We start from the raw sequence: 20018 nt of genomic DNA, 5'->3' as shown, positions 1-20018 counted from the left end.
AGAAATGCATTTGTTCTGTTTGAGGGTTCTGAGAAGTTTTGTTAAAAATGTCACCTGAAAAAAGTGGGTACATTTATAAGTTTAGAAACTATAAAATCATGCTGATTCAGTGGTGAAATAGTATAATTTTAAATTTTAACTATAAATATGTAAGGTTCTTATTTATAACATCATAAGTTTATATTTTTCATGTTTTTATTAGTTCCTTTGTATATAGCATAGCATTTCAGCTTTTTGTTCATCCGATCCCAGAAATTTTATGTATTCCACTTATAAATATTTATCTTTTAAATTCAGAAGTGAAGTTATTGGTGATACAGTCTGCTTCTATAACTAAAATGAGAGGTGCTTATTTGCCGGTATGTTGAGCTGTGTGACCTTGGGCTAGTTGTTTTAATCACTTTGTGTCTCAGATTCCATATCTGTACCCATATTACCAAAGAATTAAGAAAGATAATGTACGTAAAGTATTTAACCCAGTGTCTGACCCATGGGAAAAATAGAGTTCACATTAGCGATATAATCCATGTATTGTTATTATTTGAATGATTATAAGGTTAAAAAAAAATAGTTCATCTAAGACAGTGCCTGGTATAATATGTGTTCCATTATAAGTTTCTTTCTCAAATTTGTATATTTCATTATGTTTATATACCTTTTTAAAAGGTATTCATTGTGAGTATTAATTGGTTCAGTATCCATGAACTAAATATAGCATCTATATAGTGACTAAATTTTCTAAAATGATGTAGCTAATGTATCTTTTTCTTTAGCTTCCAGAGCAGTTGTAGCACAGCATGTTGCTCCACCTCCAGGAATAGTGGAAATAGATAGTGAGAAGTTTGCTTGTCAGTGGTAAGTGGTTTATTTCTATTAAGGCTTTATTTATCCTTGGGAAGAATAAAGCAAAAGAGAAAAGGAAACGTATTACAACAGTCATCCAGAATGTTTTATTCTGTATTTCTATTTAGTTAGAATAGAATATCATTTATACAAAGAAACAACAATGGAAAACCACTTCACCTGTATTTTAGAATAATTTGGGGAAAAAATCTGAATCTTCAGAATTAGAAGATCTTTGAATAGAAGAATTTCATTAAATTACACTGCCTAATTTCTTTTCAGGGTAAAATTTGTGTTAAAAAGTTATCTTTGACTTTGTATAAAATAGGGTTTGTCAGATTATAGAATTTACTTTTCTTAATATTTCATTAAAACTAAATTGGACTGATTTTAAGAAAATAAAACCTGATTTTGTTGTTAAATGTACCTTCTTTTTCATCAGAAGAAAACTTCTTATTCATTGCTAGTTAATTTTTCCTGTTTGTGAGTAGTGAGGGGAAACTAATCAAATGATAAACTAGCCAGTTTGTCTATATTGAAATAAGCAACTTGAAAATGATATTTTCTTGAAAAAACTGAGTAGTTATATCTCAGCCACTTTCTGAAAAAAAATAATATAGGGTTGGTTCGATTTCATTTTGTCTTGGAGGTTGCCTCTATGTTATTTATGAATTTCAACTTAAATTCTTTAGAAGATTAACAGATTGAAATATAAGCTCACTTTCCAATGATGTAATACTTTTAAAACTTTCTTTCCTTGATTCCTTTTCTCCTATTCTCTTAACATTATTTGTCTCCCATTCTATGCCTCTGTCACTCTGTGTTCCATATTTTTGGTGCTTTCATATCTTTGTTCCTATGACAGTTTTTTCTAGACTTTCCCACTTTGCTTAAATCCGATTTATAGTTTTAAATATCTCTAATTATTTGCTTATTCCTTACGTACTGTATTGTTACACTTTGACCCTTTATACTTGATAAATCTCTTCCAATAATATTTGGAAATGGTTTTCTTCAACACTGAACCAAAGAAGTTTTTTGTATCAAAAAAAGTTTTGAAAACTCAGTGCTCAAAGGATTATAAAAGTTGGAAAATGTATGTACCACATCCACTGTAAAATGTGTGGGTGCTAGGAATAGATTTGGTCTTCTAAATCGCAGTTGTTCATTTACGCCCGTTCTAGGGGGAGAAGAGGAGAGATTCATTTCACAATTAGTTTATTATAATTATTATTTCATGCAGTTTTTAAAGAAACAACTGAAAGTTGGATTGTTATGTATACAGTGAATCCCAGAAAGTCCTATAAGGATAACTAGGCCTCCAATCCTAACTTTATGGATAGAAGTCACTTTATGAAAATGACAAACTAAAGTTTGAATTAGTTTGTATAGGATTAAGAATAGAAGTCTGAAGTGGGGAATGGGAGTGTGCAGCATGGGAAGTATCATTGTTTTAGGGAGCAGTTGAAAGCTTGTTTTTTTCCAAAGGAATTTGATTCAAGAGCCAACAAAAGTTTTACTTTAGTTCAGTTTTCCTCCATTTTCCACATCTCCAGTAGCTCATAATTGGGAACTTCTGTTATATTTTTATTATTATAAGACAGGAACCTGAGTAGATATTCACTGAATAAAACTATTTGTTGTAGAATGTTTGTTGCCAGCAGACCAACCCTGCTCTCACTGGGATGTGAACACAATTTTTATGTTGTTGTTAATGATTTTTTTACACTAAAATAAGTATGATTGAGTACTTATTTTAATCTCTGTTTGATCTCTTTATTTGATTTAGTCTGTCTAAAACCTAGCTTGTATTTTTGCTAATACCATGAAGCAGTGAAATTTGACTAATAGGCATAATTATCAGTTTTAATACATTGCCTTCAAATGGTTTTAGCATGCTTAAACATAGACTTTCCTATAGTATATTGCATAATGACATTTATTTTTCTTCTCTTTTAGGCTAAATGCTCATTTTGAAATAAATCCAGATTGTTCTGTCTCTCGAGCAGAAATGTATTCTGAGTACCTCTCAACTTGCAGTAAATTAGCTCGTGGTGGAATCCTAACATCAACTGGATTTTATAAATGTCTTAGGTAGGATACATAGTTCTTAACTTTAAATAAAATTAATTTACATCACTTACAACACCTCTTGTTCTTGAGAAAATACTATTTAGTTTCGGACATCTCCACTACTTGAAATTTTGTATGGTTAGGTTGCAGTGTGGTAGAAGTTTAAATACAAGGGAATTTTGGACCTCACATCTGGTGTTTGTGTTTGAACATTTTGAGGTTTATCAAAGAAAGAGAAGGAAGAAATTAAGTTTACCTTTTTTTCATACCTACTTTTGTATGTTAAAGACATGACTTTTCCCCTTTTCAATCTTGAATAATAGTCTATAACTAATGCTCTCTTCAAATATCCAGGTTCTTTGACATTTTTCAAAGTTCATAAAATAGGCATTGCCTAGGTGTAGCCCTTTTGTTAATTATATGTGCAATAGAATTGTTTAAAACCCAACAGTGTTAATGATTTTAAAAATTGGAGAATTGATCTTTTGTATTTCTTTCTTTGCTTCCCACCCTTGCAGAATATAATTGTGAATCATACTGGTTCATACATAAGTAGCAGTTAATATACTGCTGCTGTTCATGTAAACGTTGTTAGAAGTTAGTGTTTTTTCCTAGTGTGCTAGTTATCCAAACTGAGTGTGTGTGTACTTTACAGAACGGTCTTTCCAAATCATACAGTGAAGAGAGTGGAGGATTCCAGTAACAACGGGCAGGCGCATATTCATGTAGTAGGAGTGAAACGGAGGGCTATACCACTTCCTATTCAGATGTACTATCAGCAGCAACCAGTCTCTACTCCTGTCGTTCGTGTTGATTCTGTTCCTGATGTGTCTCCAACTCCTTCTCCCGCGGGTATTAATTTTTATTGTTTTAAGTATTACCAAGTTAATAATAAAATTATATACATTTAAAAAGGATAACTTTTCCTTGTTTTTCCAGTAGCATTTTCTTGCTTGTTTTGTTATTTAATCATATGATACAAAGTGGTTAGATATGAATTTCTTAAAACTATTTTCTCTTGTATTAAGTAAATTAATTCCTATATGCAGCTTTTCAGTCATTTCAATGTGAATTTTGACTTTTCCCTTATATTTTCAGGAATCCCTCATGGACCACAAACTGTAGGAAACCATTTTCAGAGGACTCCTGTTACCAACCAATCTTCAAATTTGACTGCAACACAAATGTCTTTTCCAGTACAAGGTGTTCACACTGTGGCACAGACTGTTTCAAGAATTCCACCAAATCCTTCAGTTCATACCCACCAGCAGCAAAATGCTCCGGTGACTGTCATTCAGAATAAAGCTCCAATTCCTTGTGAAGTCGTTAAGGCTACAGTAATCCAGAATTCTGTACCCCAGACAGCAGTTCCTGTTAGTATTGCTGTGGGAGGAGGAGCTGCACAGAGTTCTGTGGTTCAGAATCATAGTACAGGGCCACAACCTGTTACAGTTGTCAATTCCCAGACATTGCTTCACCATCCATCTGTAATTCCACAACAGTCTCCATTACACACAGTGGTACCGGGACAGATACCTTCTGGCACTCCTGTTACGGTAATTCAACAAGCTGTCCCACAGAGTCATATATTTGGCAGAGTACAGAGCATACCAGCATGTACTTCTACAGTTTCACAGGGTCAACAGTTAATCACCACATCACCCCAGCCTGTGCAAACTTCATCTCAACAGACATCAGCTGGTAGCCAGCCACAAGACACTGTTATCATAGCACCCCCACAGTATGTAACAACTTCTGCATCCAATATTGTCTCAGCAACTTCAGTACAGAATTTTCAGGTAGCTACAGGACAAATGGTTACCATTGCTGGTGTCCCAAGTCCACAACCCTCAAGGGTAGGGTTTCAGAACATTGCACCAAAACCTCTCCCTTCTCAGCAAGGGTCATCAACGGTGGTACAACAACCTATTCAACAACCACAGCAGCCAACCCAACAAAGTGTAGTGATTGTAAGCCAGCCAGCTCAACAAGGTCAAACTTACGCACCAGCCATTCACCAAATTGTTCTTGCTAATCCAGCAGCTCTTCCAGCTGGTCAGACAGTTCAGCTAACTGGACAACCAAACATAACTCCATCTTCCTCACCATCACCTGTCCCAGCTTCTAATAACCAAGTCCCTACTGCCATGTCATCTTCCACCCCTCAATCACAGGGACCACCTCCTACTGTCAGTCAAATGCTATCTGTGAAAAGGCAGCAACAGCAGCAGCATTCACCAGCACCCCCACCACAACAGGTACAAGTACAAGTTCAGCAGCCACAAGTACAGATGCAAGTTCAACCACAACAAACAAATGCTGGAGTTGGTCAGCCTGCTTCTGGTGAGTCGAGTCTGATAAAACAGTTGCTGCTTCCAAAGCGTGGTCCTTCAACTCCAGGGGGTAAGCTGATTCTACCAGCTCCACAGATTCCTCCCCCTAATAATGCAAGAGCTCCCAGCCCTCAGGTGGTGTACCAGGTGGCCAACAACCAAGCAGCAGGTTTTGGAGTGCAGGGGCAAACTCCAGCGCAGCAGCTATTGGTTGGGCAGCAAAATGTTCAGTTGGTCCAAAGTGCAATGCCACCCACAGGGGGAGTGCAAACCGTGCCCATCTCGAACTTACAAATATTGCCAGGCCCACTGATCTCAAATAGCCCAGCAACAATTTTTCAAGGGACTTCTGGCAACCAGGTAACCATAACAGTTGTGCCAAATACAAGTTTTGCAACTGCAACTGTGAGTCAGGGAAATGCAACTCAGCTCATTGCTCCAGCAGGAATTACCATGAGCGGGACCCAGGCAGGAGTTGGACTTCAGGTGCAAACGCTTCCAGCCACTCAAGCATCTCCAGCTGGACAATCATCTTGTACTACTGCTACTCCCCCATTCAAAGGTGATAAAATAATTTGCCAAAAGGAGGAGGAAGCAAAAGAAGCAACAGGTTTACATGTTCATGAACGTAAAATTGAAGTCATGGAGAACCCGTCCTGCCGACGAGGTACCACGAACACCAGCAATGGGGATACAAAGGAAAATGAAATGCAGGTGGGAAGTCTTTTAAATGGGAGAAAGTACAGTGACTCAAGTCTACCTCCTTCAAACTCAGGGAAAATTCAAAGTGAGGCTAATCAGTGCTCACTAATCAGTAATGGGCCATCGTTAGAATTAAGTGAGAATGGAGCGTCTGGAAAACAGAACTTGGAACAAATGGACATGCAGGATATCAAAAATGATTTGAGAAAACCTCTAGTTAATGGAATCTGCGATTTTGATAAAGGAGATGGTTCTCATTTAAGCAAAAACATTCCAAATCACAAAACTTCCAATCATGTAGGAAATGGTGAGATATCTCCAGTGGAACCACAGGGGACTTTAGATGCCACTCAGCAAGATACTGCCAAAGGTGATCAACTAGAAAGAATTTCTAATGGACCTATATTAACTTTGGGTGGTTCACCATCTGTGAGCAGTATACAGGAGGCTTCAAATGTGGCAACCCAGCAATTTAGTGGTACTGATTTGCCTAATGGACCTCTAGCTTCAAGTTTGAATTCAGATGTGCCTCAGCAACGCCCAAGTGTAGTTGTCTCACCACATTCTACAACCTCTGTTATACAGGGGCATCAAATCATAGCAGTTCCCCACTCAGGATCAAGAGTGTCCCATTCTCCTGCCCTATCATCTGACGTTCGGTCTACAAATGGCACAGCAGAATGCAAAACTGTAAAGAGGCCAGCAGAGGATAATGACAGGGAAACAGCCACAGGAATTCCAAATAAAGTAGGCGTTAGAATTGTTACAATCAGTGACCCCAACAATGCTGGCTGTAGTGCAACAATGGTTGCCGTGCCAGCAGGAGCAGATCCAAGCACTGTAGCTAAAGTAGCAATAGAAAGTGCTGTTCAGCAAAAGCAGCAGCATCCACCGTCATACATACAGAATGTGGTCCCACAGGTAAGTCCTCCTGTCACATTGCACTTACAGAAGTTCTGATTTTGGAAATAAGATTTTAGGGGGAAAAGTACCTTTTTCCATGTCTCATCTTGAAGTTAATCGTGCTAGATCACCAATGTACTCAAACTTTTGTGCTTTTTTCCCGTTTTTTGTAATGTTAAACAGTTTCCAGTTGTTAACTTTAGCATATAGTTTAAAGACTCTATTTTGTTATAGACCTAAATTAGTGACTTTGTAGACCCAAGATAGAGAAGCACTTTTAATCTCACATTTTTTGGAGAATTTTTGAAATGTAACTTAACCTTTTGTAGTTTGCGGTGAGGGGGATGTTACGAAGAGTACTCCAAAAGGGAATTTCTGTATTTGATTTTGACACGAGGGGTTTTCATAGTACTTTTGTAAAAAAGATGAATCTCGTAAGAATTTTATGAAGTGTGTTCTTGTTATATTTATGTATTGAATTAGTAACCTTTATTCTTTAAAAGTATAATCATACTATTCTGATATTATTAATTTTGTGTTTCTTACTCATTTGCTCTATTGTGATGTTTCTGCTATTCCCTTTTTAATACCTACTAACCCCTCTGCATGCCTTTGTAAATAAATGTGTTTTCTATGATCAGTGCTACTGTACTGAGGGTCCAATCAGCCTGTAGAGATTTTAAGGATAGCTGTGTATTATTTCCACTGAAACTAGGGGTTCACTTAACAGTTGTTTCTCACCTATTTCCTGGATTACTTCTCCTTCACTCTCTCTTTCCTAATTACTACGTGGCCAGAACTTTCTGTGACTATTGCCAACTCTGCTAGCACTCTTCTGGCTTGGGTTTCTTCTCTGTGCTTATGGTAATGATAGCAGATCTATGGCCACTGTTGGTGTTCCAAATCTAGGTGTGGGGAAAGAGAGGGCAGCAAATGGGAGATGACAGAACAAAGAAACCGCTTGCTTCAGAACACTTCGTGCACTAATATACATATTTGTTCATGTGAATGGATAAAGCTGGACAGTGCTGCTCGGGTGGCATAATGAAATTGTAATTCATTTGTAGTATTGCTTAGATATATTTCATGGTACCTAAATAGTTTGAGTATTCTTTAGTGGATGTTAGGTACATGGCAATAATAGTTTTGGTGGAAAATACTAAATCATTTTTACTCACTCTTTTACAAGTTGAGTTTTTCATTTATTACACAAAAAATGGTAAAGAGTGCAATGTGTAGCATTATAGTTAACATTCAGTTAGTTGGGTTTTTATATTTTTTCTTATATTTAATAATTTCTCAATTCATCTTGATTACGTGCCTGTTTTTTCCTCTTACTTTCCTTTTTAATCTTAAATAGTTATAATAGACCAAGCCAAATTAGAGAAAAACTCCCATTAGGAGGAATTGCTTCATCTCGCCAACCCTTATTTTTGGTATCTTGAATCTTCCAGTGTGCTTATATTATGTAATGATAACTAAGTAACAAAAACAAACAATAATACTACCTAAGACTAGGACCTGTGCTAGGAGCTTTACACTAAAGCATTTTTTCATTTAATCCTCACAGCTCTTTAATAAGTAAATATTGTAATTATATTTTAGAGATGAGGCTCCAAGATGCTAAATAATTTACCCAAGATCACCAATATGTTCACCTCATACTGGTCACCACCAATGTAATAGTGCTAGGACTGAAACCTGTGTGTGTGTCTGAAACCAACACTCAATGCTCTTAACCCATTTCTCCACTATTCTAAAATGTTCCTTTATAAATTTCTAGAAAGCCTTTTTATATATAACATACTGATTACTTGAAGTATCATGTTATAGGATGTGAGTACCATCAAATGATAATCGTAGGATAGTAATGCTAAAACTCTTTGCTTAACACATTGGACATGCATGCATCTAATTCAAACCATAAAATCAATTCATTTTATTCCTAATCTGAAAAATGGGTACTAAATTTCCATATGCTCTCCCCAAGAATATAATTTAATTAAAATAGCTACACTCATTATTTCTAAAATTGGTATTTGGTTGGCATGTAGAAATTTAAAACTTTGCAAGGAAAAAGAGATGTAGCATACATGGTGTCTATGAGGATGAGAATCAGAAACTACGATTCTTACGTACAGTGCTTAGCACAGTGCCTACTGCATAGTTAGGCACTCAATGATGGTGCAGGTATTTATCTTCCTATATAGGATAAAGTGCCTGTAAAGGTTAAAAAATGGTCAGCTGTTCAAGATGGCATTATCGTAAGTTTCCTTTAAAGGGCAGATTGTTGGGCCTTCTTGAGAGACTGCTAGTAGAAAACAATCCATTGTTGCCAAGATTCTTTACATTTCTTTATATACTTTTTTTATGGCCAATTTTATCTTTTTAAATAATTTTTTTTTTCAATTACAGTTGACATACACTATTATATTAGTTTCAGGTGTACAACAGTGATTAGATATTTATATAACTTACGAAGTAATCACCCCAATAAATCTAGTACCCATCTAACATCATACGTAGTTATTGCAATATTACTATATATCCTATGCTGTACTTCCCCATGCCTATTTGTAACAACCAATTTGTATTTCTTCATCCCTTCCCCTTTTTCACCCATCCCCCAACCCTCTCCCATCTGTCAATCATGAAAATGGTCTCTGTATCTATGAGTTTGTTTCTCTTTTGTTTGTCCATTTATTTTGTTTTTTAAATTCCACATGTAAGTGAAATCATTCGGTATTTCTCTTTCCCTGTCAGACTTATTTTACTTAGCGTTATACTCTCTAGGTCCATCCCTGTTGTTATGGATAGCAAGATTTCATTCTTTTTTTATGGCTAATAGTCCATTGAGTATAAGTGCCACTTCTTTATCCATTCATCTATTGATGGATATTTAAGTTGCTTCCATATCTTGGCTATTATAAATAAAGCTGCAGTAAACACATGGATGCATATGTCTTTTCAAATTAGTGGTTTGGTTTCTTTGGATATATACCCAGAAGTGGAATTGCTGCGTCCTTTTTTTCTTGTTATAGCCTTTGTTTTAAAGTTTATTTTGTCTGGTATACGTATTGCTACCTCAGCTTTTTAATTTTTTATTTCATGAAGTATCTTTTCCACCCCTTTTACTTTCAGTCTGTGTGTCTTTCGATCTGAAGTGAGTCTTTTGTAGGGAGCATACGTAAGGGTCTTGTTTTCTTATCCATGCAGCCACCCAATGTCTTTTGATTGGAGCATTTAATCCATTTACATTTAAAATAATTGTTGATATATATGTAGTTACTGCCATTTTATTTTTCATATTTTATTTTTCATTTTCCTTCTTAAAGAAGTCTCTTTAATATTTCTTGTAATACTGGTTTGGTGGTGATGAACTCCTTTAGCTTTTTCTTGTCTGGGAAGCTCTTTATCTGTCCTTCGATTCTAAATGATAGTTTTGCTGGGTTAGAGTAATCTTAATTGTAGGTCCTCGCTTTTCATCACTTTAAATATTTCGTGCCAGTACTTTCTGGCATGCAAAGTTTCTGTTAAGAAATCAGCTGACAATCTTACGGGAGTTCCCTTGTAGGTAATAAAGTGCTTTTCTCTTGTTGCTTTTGAGATTCTGTCTTAAAGCTTTGGCATTTTAATTATGATGTGTCTTGGCGTGGGCCTTTTTGGGTTCATCTTGTTTGAGGCTCTCTGTGCTCCCTGGGCTTTATATGTCTGTTTCCTTCGCCAGGTTAGGGAAGTTTTCCATCATTATTTCTTAAAAATAGGTTTTCAATTCCTTGTTCTCTTCTCCTTCTTGTACCCCTATGATGCTTGATGTTGTTCCAGAAGCCCCCTTAAACCTCATTTTTTTTATTTATTTTTTTCTTCTCTGATTGGGGGTTTTCTGCTACTTTTATTTTCCAGATTGCTGCTTCATCTAATCTGCTGTTGATTCCCTCTAATGTATTATTCAATTCAGTTACTGTATTCTTCATTTCTGACTGGTTCTTTTTTTGTTTTCTAGCTCCATTTTTATGTTTCATAACTCTGTTGAAGTTCTCCCTGAGATTATTGAGCATCCTTATAACCAATATTTTGAACTCTGCAGCTGGTAGATTGCTTGTCTCCATTTTGTTTAGTTCTTTTTCTGGAGTTTTGTTCTCTTATTTGGGACATATTTATTTCTCTCCTCATTTTGGCTGCTTCCCTGTGTTTGTTTCTATGTATTAGGTAGGGCTGTTATGTCTCCCAGTCTTGGTATTGTGGCCTTATGTTGTAGCTGTCCTTTGGGGCCCAGTAGCGCAGTATTCCTGGTCACCTGAGCTGGGTACTGCAGGTGTGTCCCTTCTGTCGATTGTGTGTGCCCTCCTGTTGGAGTTGAGCCTTGGTTGCTCAACTTGGTTGGCATATCAGTGGGAAGGATTGACCGTCAGGCTGATTGGTTGTGAGGACCTTCTGTAACTACAATGGAGGAGCTGTTGTGCAGGGGCTGGTCCTACGGAGCAGGATTCTGTTTAGTGGGGCTCTGGTGCCTGCCCAGTCTGCCTTTTGGGTATGTCATTTGTGGAGGTAGTTGGGTGGTGCTCTGGTGTGGTCTGAAGCTGGCCACTGGGTGTATTTGTTCTGGGACCTCTTGGGAGGGGCTCTGGTGTAGGCCAAGGTCATCCACTGCCTGTGCCCTGCTTTGGCCCAGTTGGTATGAGTTACAAAGTGATCTGCACATGGTTGCCACTTGTACTGGGCTTAGAGGTGCATGGGAGAGGTTTATCTGGGAACGGGCTAGTGCTGGGTTTGGGGCTACTTAGCAGGAGGTACAGGGCATACCGAGGCCAAATGCTGCTTCTTTGCGGTTTGTCACCTTTGAAAGATTTTAGGAAAGTCTGAAGCATGAGTCAAGACAGGCTGTTTGTATGGAAAAGCCACTGGAAGCAGCTTGGGTGGGATGGGGTCTCAGTGAATCACTAGCATGGGGTGACTCAGCTATGAGAACAGCCTGAGTCTGCACACCAGGAGTAGGGAGGGCTCAACAAAGAACAGTTGGCACCTACCAGCAATTCTGTCTGGTAGGAAGCCCTGAAGCCAGACAATACAGTTCCTCCCCTTATGTCCCTGGTGCCTTTTGAGCTGCTGGCCCAGTGCTGGAGCTCAGAGCAAGTCTGTCAGTAAGTCCATGCACGGGCCCTTTAAGAGAAACGCCTAGGACTCCAGCTGCCTTCTGTCTCGCTCAACCCCAATCTCCTCTAGTTTTCACAGCCAGAAGTTATGGGGACTTCTCTTCCCAGCACTGGAACCCTGGTTGGGAAGCCTGGGACCCCTCACTGCTCAGGGGGGACCTCCACAGCTGAGACATCACTCCTGATTTTTAACCACCACACATGGTTGTGGGATCAGCCAGTTTCACACCTCGGCCCCTCCTACCAGTTTTGATGTGGCTACTTTTGGAACTCTTTAGTTATAGGACTTCTGTTCAGCTAGACTTCATGTGGTTCTCAATGATGGTTTTTCTGAAGTATAGTTGTAATTTTGATGTGGTCGTGGGAGGAGGTGAGCACAGCGTTTACCTACTCCACCATCTTGACCGGAAGCACCAATCTAGATTTCTTTATACACTCATAAAGTTTCATTTTAGACCTTGGTTTAACACCATTTTACATTTGAATCGGTACTTTAAATGGGTAGATAAAATAGAGGATTTTAAATGTGATTTTTTTTCAGCCAAACCTTGTTATTTCCACCATTTTAGAGGTCTGGGCATGTTAAGGAGACACCTGGACCCCAAGAAGGGGCTTCTAGACTTGCAGAGTGCTCAGTGGTGGAAAGACTGCAGGGAAATGTCCCTGCTGAGAATGACCAACAGGTGTTCCTTCGTAATACCATTGTTATTTCATTCTTTCCTCGAAGTTTTTCCTTCTCACTCCCATTAATCAGCTGTATTTCATTACAAAAAGAAATTAGCAACACATGAAGAAAGATATATGAATGTAAACGATGTAACCATAGATTTTGCATTTAAGTAGTATTTAGCTGGGTAGCATACATAAATACAAATAAATTATACCTATTTCAAGGCAAATTTCTTTATTTGTAATTGTTTATTTTCATTCTGTTACATTTGCAAGTTAAAGTGCAGTGTATAGCATACTGTTTCTGAAAGCCCTACCCTCTTCCACTATTTATGAGTTGATATCTTCTGGAGGTATAAAACTTGATTGGCATATAAAAAAATGAAAATGAATGAAAAATGAAACATTTTAGTTATAAATACATATCTAAAGATTGTCTTTTTTAGGATCATGTAAAACACCTGTTGAACATACCTATATCTGTTAATCCCATGGTCTGATGACATACTAAATTCTTGTATATAAAATAAGGATGTACCTATTATATATAAGGTATTTTACATATGCTGTTCCTCAGTTGTCTGTCCTTCACAAATGAATCGTTCCTGATATGGTGCTGTGTGACAGTGTTAATATTGATATCTTTCTGCTCCCTTCCTTTCTTTGTGTACTAAACTTCTATGTATTTTCCCCAAGAATGTAATTTATTTAGAAGAGCTACATTCTCGATTTCTAAAATTGGTATTTGATTGGCATGTAGAAATTGGAGCTTAAAAAGTTACTCAATCCATTAGCAAGCAGATTGGTAGCCTTAAAGGGGCAGCATTTAGTCACAGCCATAGATCATTTTAGCAAGAGTCACAAGAATATCATTTGAGTGTTTTTTTTAAGAGTACTAGTGGCCAGATTTGTAGACTAGTAGCACATTGTAATAACTAAGATAGGTATTACCACTAAACATAATTTTTGTGTTTACATTTCATTGTGTTTTTACAAGAGAGGCTTGGAATGTATTGATTCTCTAGATTTATATTTAATTAGAGGGGAAAAAACTTGGTGGTTTAAAAAAATAATGAATGTTAGAGCAGAAAGAGCTTTAGATATTATCTTGTCCAAAACCCTCATTTTTAAGCATCGAAGTAACTTTCCCACACGCACAAAGATCTTCTCTTCCAGTAATTTCTATTACTATCTTAATTCTGTTCTATAAACATCTATACATTTAGACTAAGTATAATGTCTTTCACATGACATTTAGAGTAAATCTAATTCTTGTTTCTTACAAGCATTAGAAAGTATCTCTCTTTACTTCTCTCATTTAGAATACACTGTCCCAGTTCTTTCAGTTAGACCTTAGGTGTCGTGGTGTCTGGTTTATTCATCAACATATTTACCTCAACCAGTTCCATTTTACAAGTGGCTTTCAACATGTGTAGCTAGAATTGAAGATGGTATTTCATTACTACTTAGTAAAGCATTTATTTTGAGGAGAATTGATTATGACTATAGTTTTTCTAACACAGATTGAAATGTTCAAGTTTTAGAATAAACTTAAATTTATTCTAAGGTTTTTAAAATGTAATATTAATTAAAAAAATAAAGATTTAAAAGCCTCAAATCTCAAGGTTTATAACAGAAAATATTATTAATCTAGGATTTTCAGCCATAATTTACTCTAGAAAAGGTGATACAGGAAAGCAAGATTATAATTTCTTATTTTAAGAAAAAGAGCACTGTCTGCCAAAAATAAAACTGCTACATTAAGATTTTTAGTTAATTTTACATACAAAAGAAATCACAGAATTGTTTCGTATCCGTTGTGTAATTTTACCGTTCTGGTCACTCACTATGGGAATTGTGCCTTTTCTGCCTTGATTAAAAAGAACTATAATATTAAAAATTAGCTCTATCTCAATAGAGTAGAGCAATGGTACAGAATATTCCTCAAGAGTGATCATTCAATGACTTTGAAATCTACTTTTACATTTCAGTACGGTTACAACTTTTACATCCTAAAAGAAACGTATTTTGCGTTCTCATGTAAAAGACCTACTTCTCAAAACATAACTAATTTAAATGGTACTTTGAAAAACATGCAGTATGATATAAACAACCTATTTGAAAATTAGTTTTGTTGAAAGAAATGTGTAATTTTTTAATATAGGAGGAAACCTAAAAATATTAAGTCCTATGGTCAAAGAAAATATGAGTATTGAAATTTCTCATTTGGTATGTTTTGTAGTTACTTTCTGTTTCATTGATATATTTAGCTTAATTCTTTTTCTGTTTCTTTACTTTTTATTTTGAATTTTTTTAAACATACACAAAAGTAGAGTCGATAAGTTCCCCATGTATCTATCACCTAGCTTCAAATGTTACTGCCATTTTGCCTTTCTAGTTTCATCTGTTCCCCACCACCATCATTTTTTTTTCTGTCGTACTTTAAAGCAAATCCCAAATATTTACCAATAAATCTTCAGTATCTATTTCTCTAGTAGTTAAGAACTTCTAAATATATATCTTCACAATACCAAATCACCCCTAACAAAAATAGTAATTTCTTAATATTATCTGACACCCAGTTCATGTTTAGTATTCTCTAGGGGTCTTAAAAACTGGTTTGTTTTTTACACAACTTGCTCAAATTAGGATCCACCAGATTTCCACACACTGCATTTAGTTAATAGGTCTTTTATTTATTCTTAATTTAAGAGTTTGGATTAACTTGAGTCATCCATGCCGTATCTCTCACTTGGGGATTAAAACACCTATGTTTCTGTTATTAAATTTTCTATGTGACACCAGTAAGAGTTCCACAATTTAAAAAAAAAAAAATAGGATAAAGATTTCTTAGCACTTATCAAAATAAACATAAGCTTAATTTACGTATATATGACAAGATAGTCAATAAAATACCTAACATAAATGGTAATGTAGAGAATCAGAAAGTTCATTCTGAGGGAATATGATACCTCTGACAAATTTACCCTTTAAAATTTTGAGATATTTGTAACTTGTCACTCTTCAGTATTTGTATTTGTCTGTAACTGATCCTCTTGGTACCTCCCACTTATTAGAATTTCCAGGATTTTTTTTTTTATTTTTTTTTTAAGGAGGGCACATGCGGGGATTGAACTGGCAACTTGGTGTTATTAGCACCATGCTCTAACCAACTGAGCTAACTGGACACCCCCAGAATTTCCAGAATTTTTAATGTAATATTTTCATTTCAAGAAAATAGTTTGGCTGATTTATTTTAATATAAATAGACTGATTCTGATGCTATCGTCCTTTCTCTTCTCTTTGACCCTCTTTTTTTTTCTTTTTTTTTGTCTGGTGTTCTCTCCATCAGTTTTTATGCCTGTATGAATTTGAAGGTGAATAATTGTCAGATTCATGTTTCCAGCATTAGCTTCTGTTGATAGACATTTGTAGTTATTAATCTGTCACTGTCCCCAAAGCAAAGTGAATTCATCATCTTTCCTCCAAAATTTGGTTTCCCTTCTGGACTTCTCTACTAGCAAAATAATAACATAATAATTGCCATTTATTGAAAATATAGAGCTAGGCTCATGTATAATTTCTCTAGTCTTCCCACCATCCCATAAGTTAGATTGTATTACTTACACTTTATAGATGAGGGAACTGAGGATCGGAGAGCTTCAGTAGGTTGCCCAGGGTTGCATAGCTAGTTAAAAGGCAGATTGGAATTTGAGTCCTGATCTGTCAAGCTGGACAGTCCACATCCTATCCATGACACACACTTGTACTGCCCTAAAGTGTTTTTCATGCATGTATGTTTTCTCACTAACAATATTATAAAATCTTAAGGGTAGGATCCTATTATAGAAATAATTTCAATCAAATTCTAACCAAAAGTAGATTTTTTTCTTAGAGCTTAGAACTCAAAAGTTCTTAGGACTTCACATTTTTAAGAACTTTTTCTTTCAGCATTTTATCCTCTTTTTTCATTTTTATGCTATAGCCTTACATGTTTCTGTTTGTGTATTTAAAAATATTATGGCTTTTAATCTGAAGTTTTCAGTAATTTTTAACTTAGTTTTATCCAACCATTTCCCATATTATAAATGAACAAGTATATTTAATATTTTCTCAAAGTTTAAGTTTATTGCCTTTGAACAATGCTTTGAAAATGGCATGCTACCATTTCTATGACATACTCCATATTATTTTTCCCTTAGAGGTATGTTATGAATGAAATCTGAGTTAAGGATTCAAAGAAAATATATTTCCTCAAATTAGTTTAAGCTACATTATAATTACACATTTTTCAGAGAGAAAGGGATGGGATATAGAAATTTAAAAGAGCTTATATTTAAAAGGCTTATACCTACAATAAGAACCTTTTACTTGTAGTATTCATTAAAAATTGTAACTGAGCAACTTTAAAGATTAAAGTTGTTAGTTAAAACAGCTTACTGCAAAATAACATTTACAACATTCTACTCTATAGGGTTACATCATTTTTAACTCTGAAATTTTCTTTGCTTTTTACTATATACGTTCATTAAAAAATCTAAAGGAAGTATTATGCAAAGAAATAATAATTTGCAGTTCTTGTGAAGAATATACGTAAGTAAATCAAATGGGTACATTTGTAGTAGATTTGTTTTTCATTTTAATCTATAGTTGTGTTTCTACCAAATTTTATTAATATAAAATATCTTAATTCTAAATTATGTATATTCTATAACAATAACAACAATGTGGTCTTGCCTCTGTGGTTCATATGAAATAAAAGAATCTGACTCCCTAAATATTTTTGTAAAAACAGTTATATTTCTAAAGAATTTTTAAAAATTTAAATTATTTTTTAAAATAATCATTGAAACTACAAATGTAAATTTCATGTTGGAAGTACGTAACTCTAAATGTAATCAAACTTCAAAGCTTATACTATAAATTGTAAATGGTTATCAATGTCATCTCACAAACTGCGATTTTGCTTTTTCACAGAACACTCCTATGACGCCTTCACCAGCTGTACAAGTGCAGAACCAGCCTAACAGTTCTCAGCCTTCTCCATTCAGTGCATCTAGTCAACATGGGGATTCAGTGAGAAAACCTGGACACAACTTCATGTGTCTGTGGCAGTCTTGTAAAAAGTAAATGGCAATTTTATTTGATATACATAAATGCTCTTTGTTTTGAATGCTTTTATATTCAAATTTCTATATCTATAGTTTCATGGAAATTTTATTTTGAAGCCACTAACTTTTAGTAAAAATATTTTATGTTAAAAGTGATGTTTATGCAGATTCAGTGGCACCTAAGCAAAGAAATTTATATAAATGGTGGAAAGAATTCATTGCATAGTGGTAGGTTATTAGGGAAGGTGTTTCAGTATTAGTTTTTAACAAAAGAATTTGATTTTGTATTTACCTATGAAAAGAGATAGGTTTTTTTGCTTGTTTGTTTAATTTTACTGGGGAATATTGGGGCTCATCAGCTCCATGTCATTGTCCTTCAATCTAGCTGTGGAGGGCGCAGCTCAGCTCCAAGTCCAGTCGCTGTTTTTAATCTTAGTTGCAGGGGGCGCAGCCCACCATCCCATAAGGGAATTGAACTGGCAACCTTGTTATGGAGAGCTCATGCTCTAACCAAATGAGCCATCCGGAGGCCCCAAGAGATAGGTTTTTTTAAAGTGACTTGAAGTTAGTAGCGGTTGTTGAATTTCTTTGTAGTAGTAGAAACTTACAGGTAATCTATTAGGAAGAACGGCTTGTCTTAAATTTGAGTTTGGGATGGACACCCATGAAAATTATTTTTAAAGTCATATCATCTTACAATTTAATAACTAAGAAGAAATATGAGTAGAACAGAACTTCTTAAACAAGGCTTTCTCAGACTTGAAGGAAAACTTGAGAATAGTTTAAAATGTTTAAAATAAAATCTTAGTTCCTTTAGCTGTACTCAGCCAAGACCCTTTGCCTTGTCACTTTTTAGAGCTCAAGGACCAAGGCACTTATCTTAATGGACTAATATTCTCATCTTTTAGATATCAAAGATTCTGTTTCACTTTTCCTAACTAACTGATAGAAGAAATTATCACATCCTTTTATAAATTATATTTGCTATTCATAATTTTTATGATTGTATTATAGGTATTGTATTTCACTGTAAACTTCACATAAAGATTTGTTGTAGGATTGTGGCTATCACTGTAGCCTAGGGATTAGTTAATAGTATGTAAAATTTCCTTGGACCGTGTTTATCAAACTTTAAATCTCAACCCAGTCATAAGGTTATCAGATCATTTTGGCAGGTTTCTCTCTACCAGTGCTTGTTTTTCTTTTCAATGAAAAAAATGAATAAAATACATCAGATTCAATTATGTTAGTAAGGTAAGTATTGTTTCCAGTTATATGTGTATATTATATATATGTGTGTGTACTAGATCATAGTGGATAATGTTTGTCAAAAAGGTTGTTTAAAAAATCAGTGCTTTAGATTGTCTTCTAATTGTTTCTTTCATTCATTTAATTCATCCATCTCTTTTGTTTTGGAAATTTCTGTTTTTGTTTTTTCATGGCAAATACTAACTGATAGAGTAGGTCATCAGCTAATGCTGTTTATTGACTAAAAAGTTTGTGAATAGCTGCTTTACATGAAGTGTTTAGAGTATTTCAAGAAAGAGAAATTTTGCTGAAAGATTAAATGGGCAGCACAGTTATCTATCTTGCTGGTAGGGTAAACATTATAAAATTCGATGATGTACCTTTCTATTGTAAGTCTTTTCCGAATAAGACAGGCTCAATAAGTCTTAGAGCCAATTTTTAAGCTATTTTTAGATACTGCATTAGTAATCAGTTCAGTTTGATTCTGCAAATATTTATGGAACACCTTCTAGGACAGTGCATGTATTAGGAACTACAAATATGAAGATCACACTCAGCCTTTAGGAAAACAGATCCCCCCAAAAACAATCAAATTACGGTATAAACCAGTGCTGTAACAAGATAGTTTCATAGTGTTACTGGCAGCATAGGTGGACAGTTAATACACTGCTGGGATAGATGGTTGGGAAAGTTTCACTACAGATTACTTTTGAGTTGGGTCTTGAAGAATGAGTAGGAGTTTGTCATGCAATAATAATTCCAGTCAGAATAGCAAGTGCAGGGAATTAATAGAACAAGGCTAGTATGCCCATGGAATTAGGAGAAGCTTAGGATACCAAGAGCATAAGGACATGAAGAGAGTTGTTAGTTTAAACTGCAAGTGGAAAAATACGTGTCATGGCTATTGGCCACTAAGTGGCTATGCTCTAATTTTAACGTCAGATCAAAAATCTTAACAACCTTTCTTGTTTTCATAAGATTTA

At 35.3% G+C, this 20018-nt stretch overlaps 1 protein-coding gene across 1 annotated transcript in view; it reads left to right on the top strand.

Moving 5' to 3' along the window:
• Positions 1-20018, top strand: part of ARID2 (AT-rich interaction domain 2) — a 149034-nt gene that overhangs the window by 100046 nt on the left and 28970 nt on the right. The window contains exons 12-16 of the mRNA XM_074325806.1: positions 774-855; positions 2803-2937; positions 3572-3768; positions 4015-6872; positions 17654-17802. Of these exons, the coding sequence (XP_074181907.1) occupies positions 774-855; positions 2803-2937; positions 3572-3768; positions 4015-6872; positions 17654-17802 (3421 nt within the window). The remainder of the gene's footprint in view (positions 1-773; positions 856-2802; positions 2938-3571; positions 3769-4014; positions 6873-17653; positions 17803-20018) is intronic.

This window comes from Rhinolophus sinicus, linkage group LG02, assembly GCF_036562045.2.
Source record: "Rhinolophus sinicus isolate RSC01 linkage group LG02, ASM3656204v1, whole genome shotgun sequence".
NCBI classification, from domain to species: Eukaryota; Metazoa; Chordata; class Mammalia; order Chiroptera; family Rhinolophidae; genus Rhinolophus; species Rhinolophus sinicus.
This window is presented reverse-complemented; position numbering and strand designations above follow the sequence as displayed.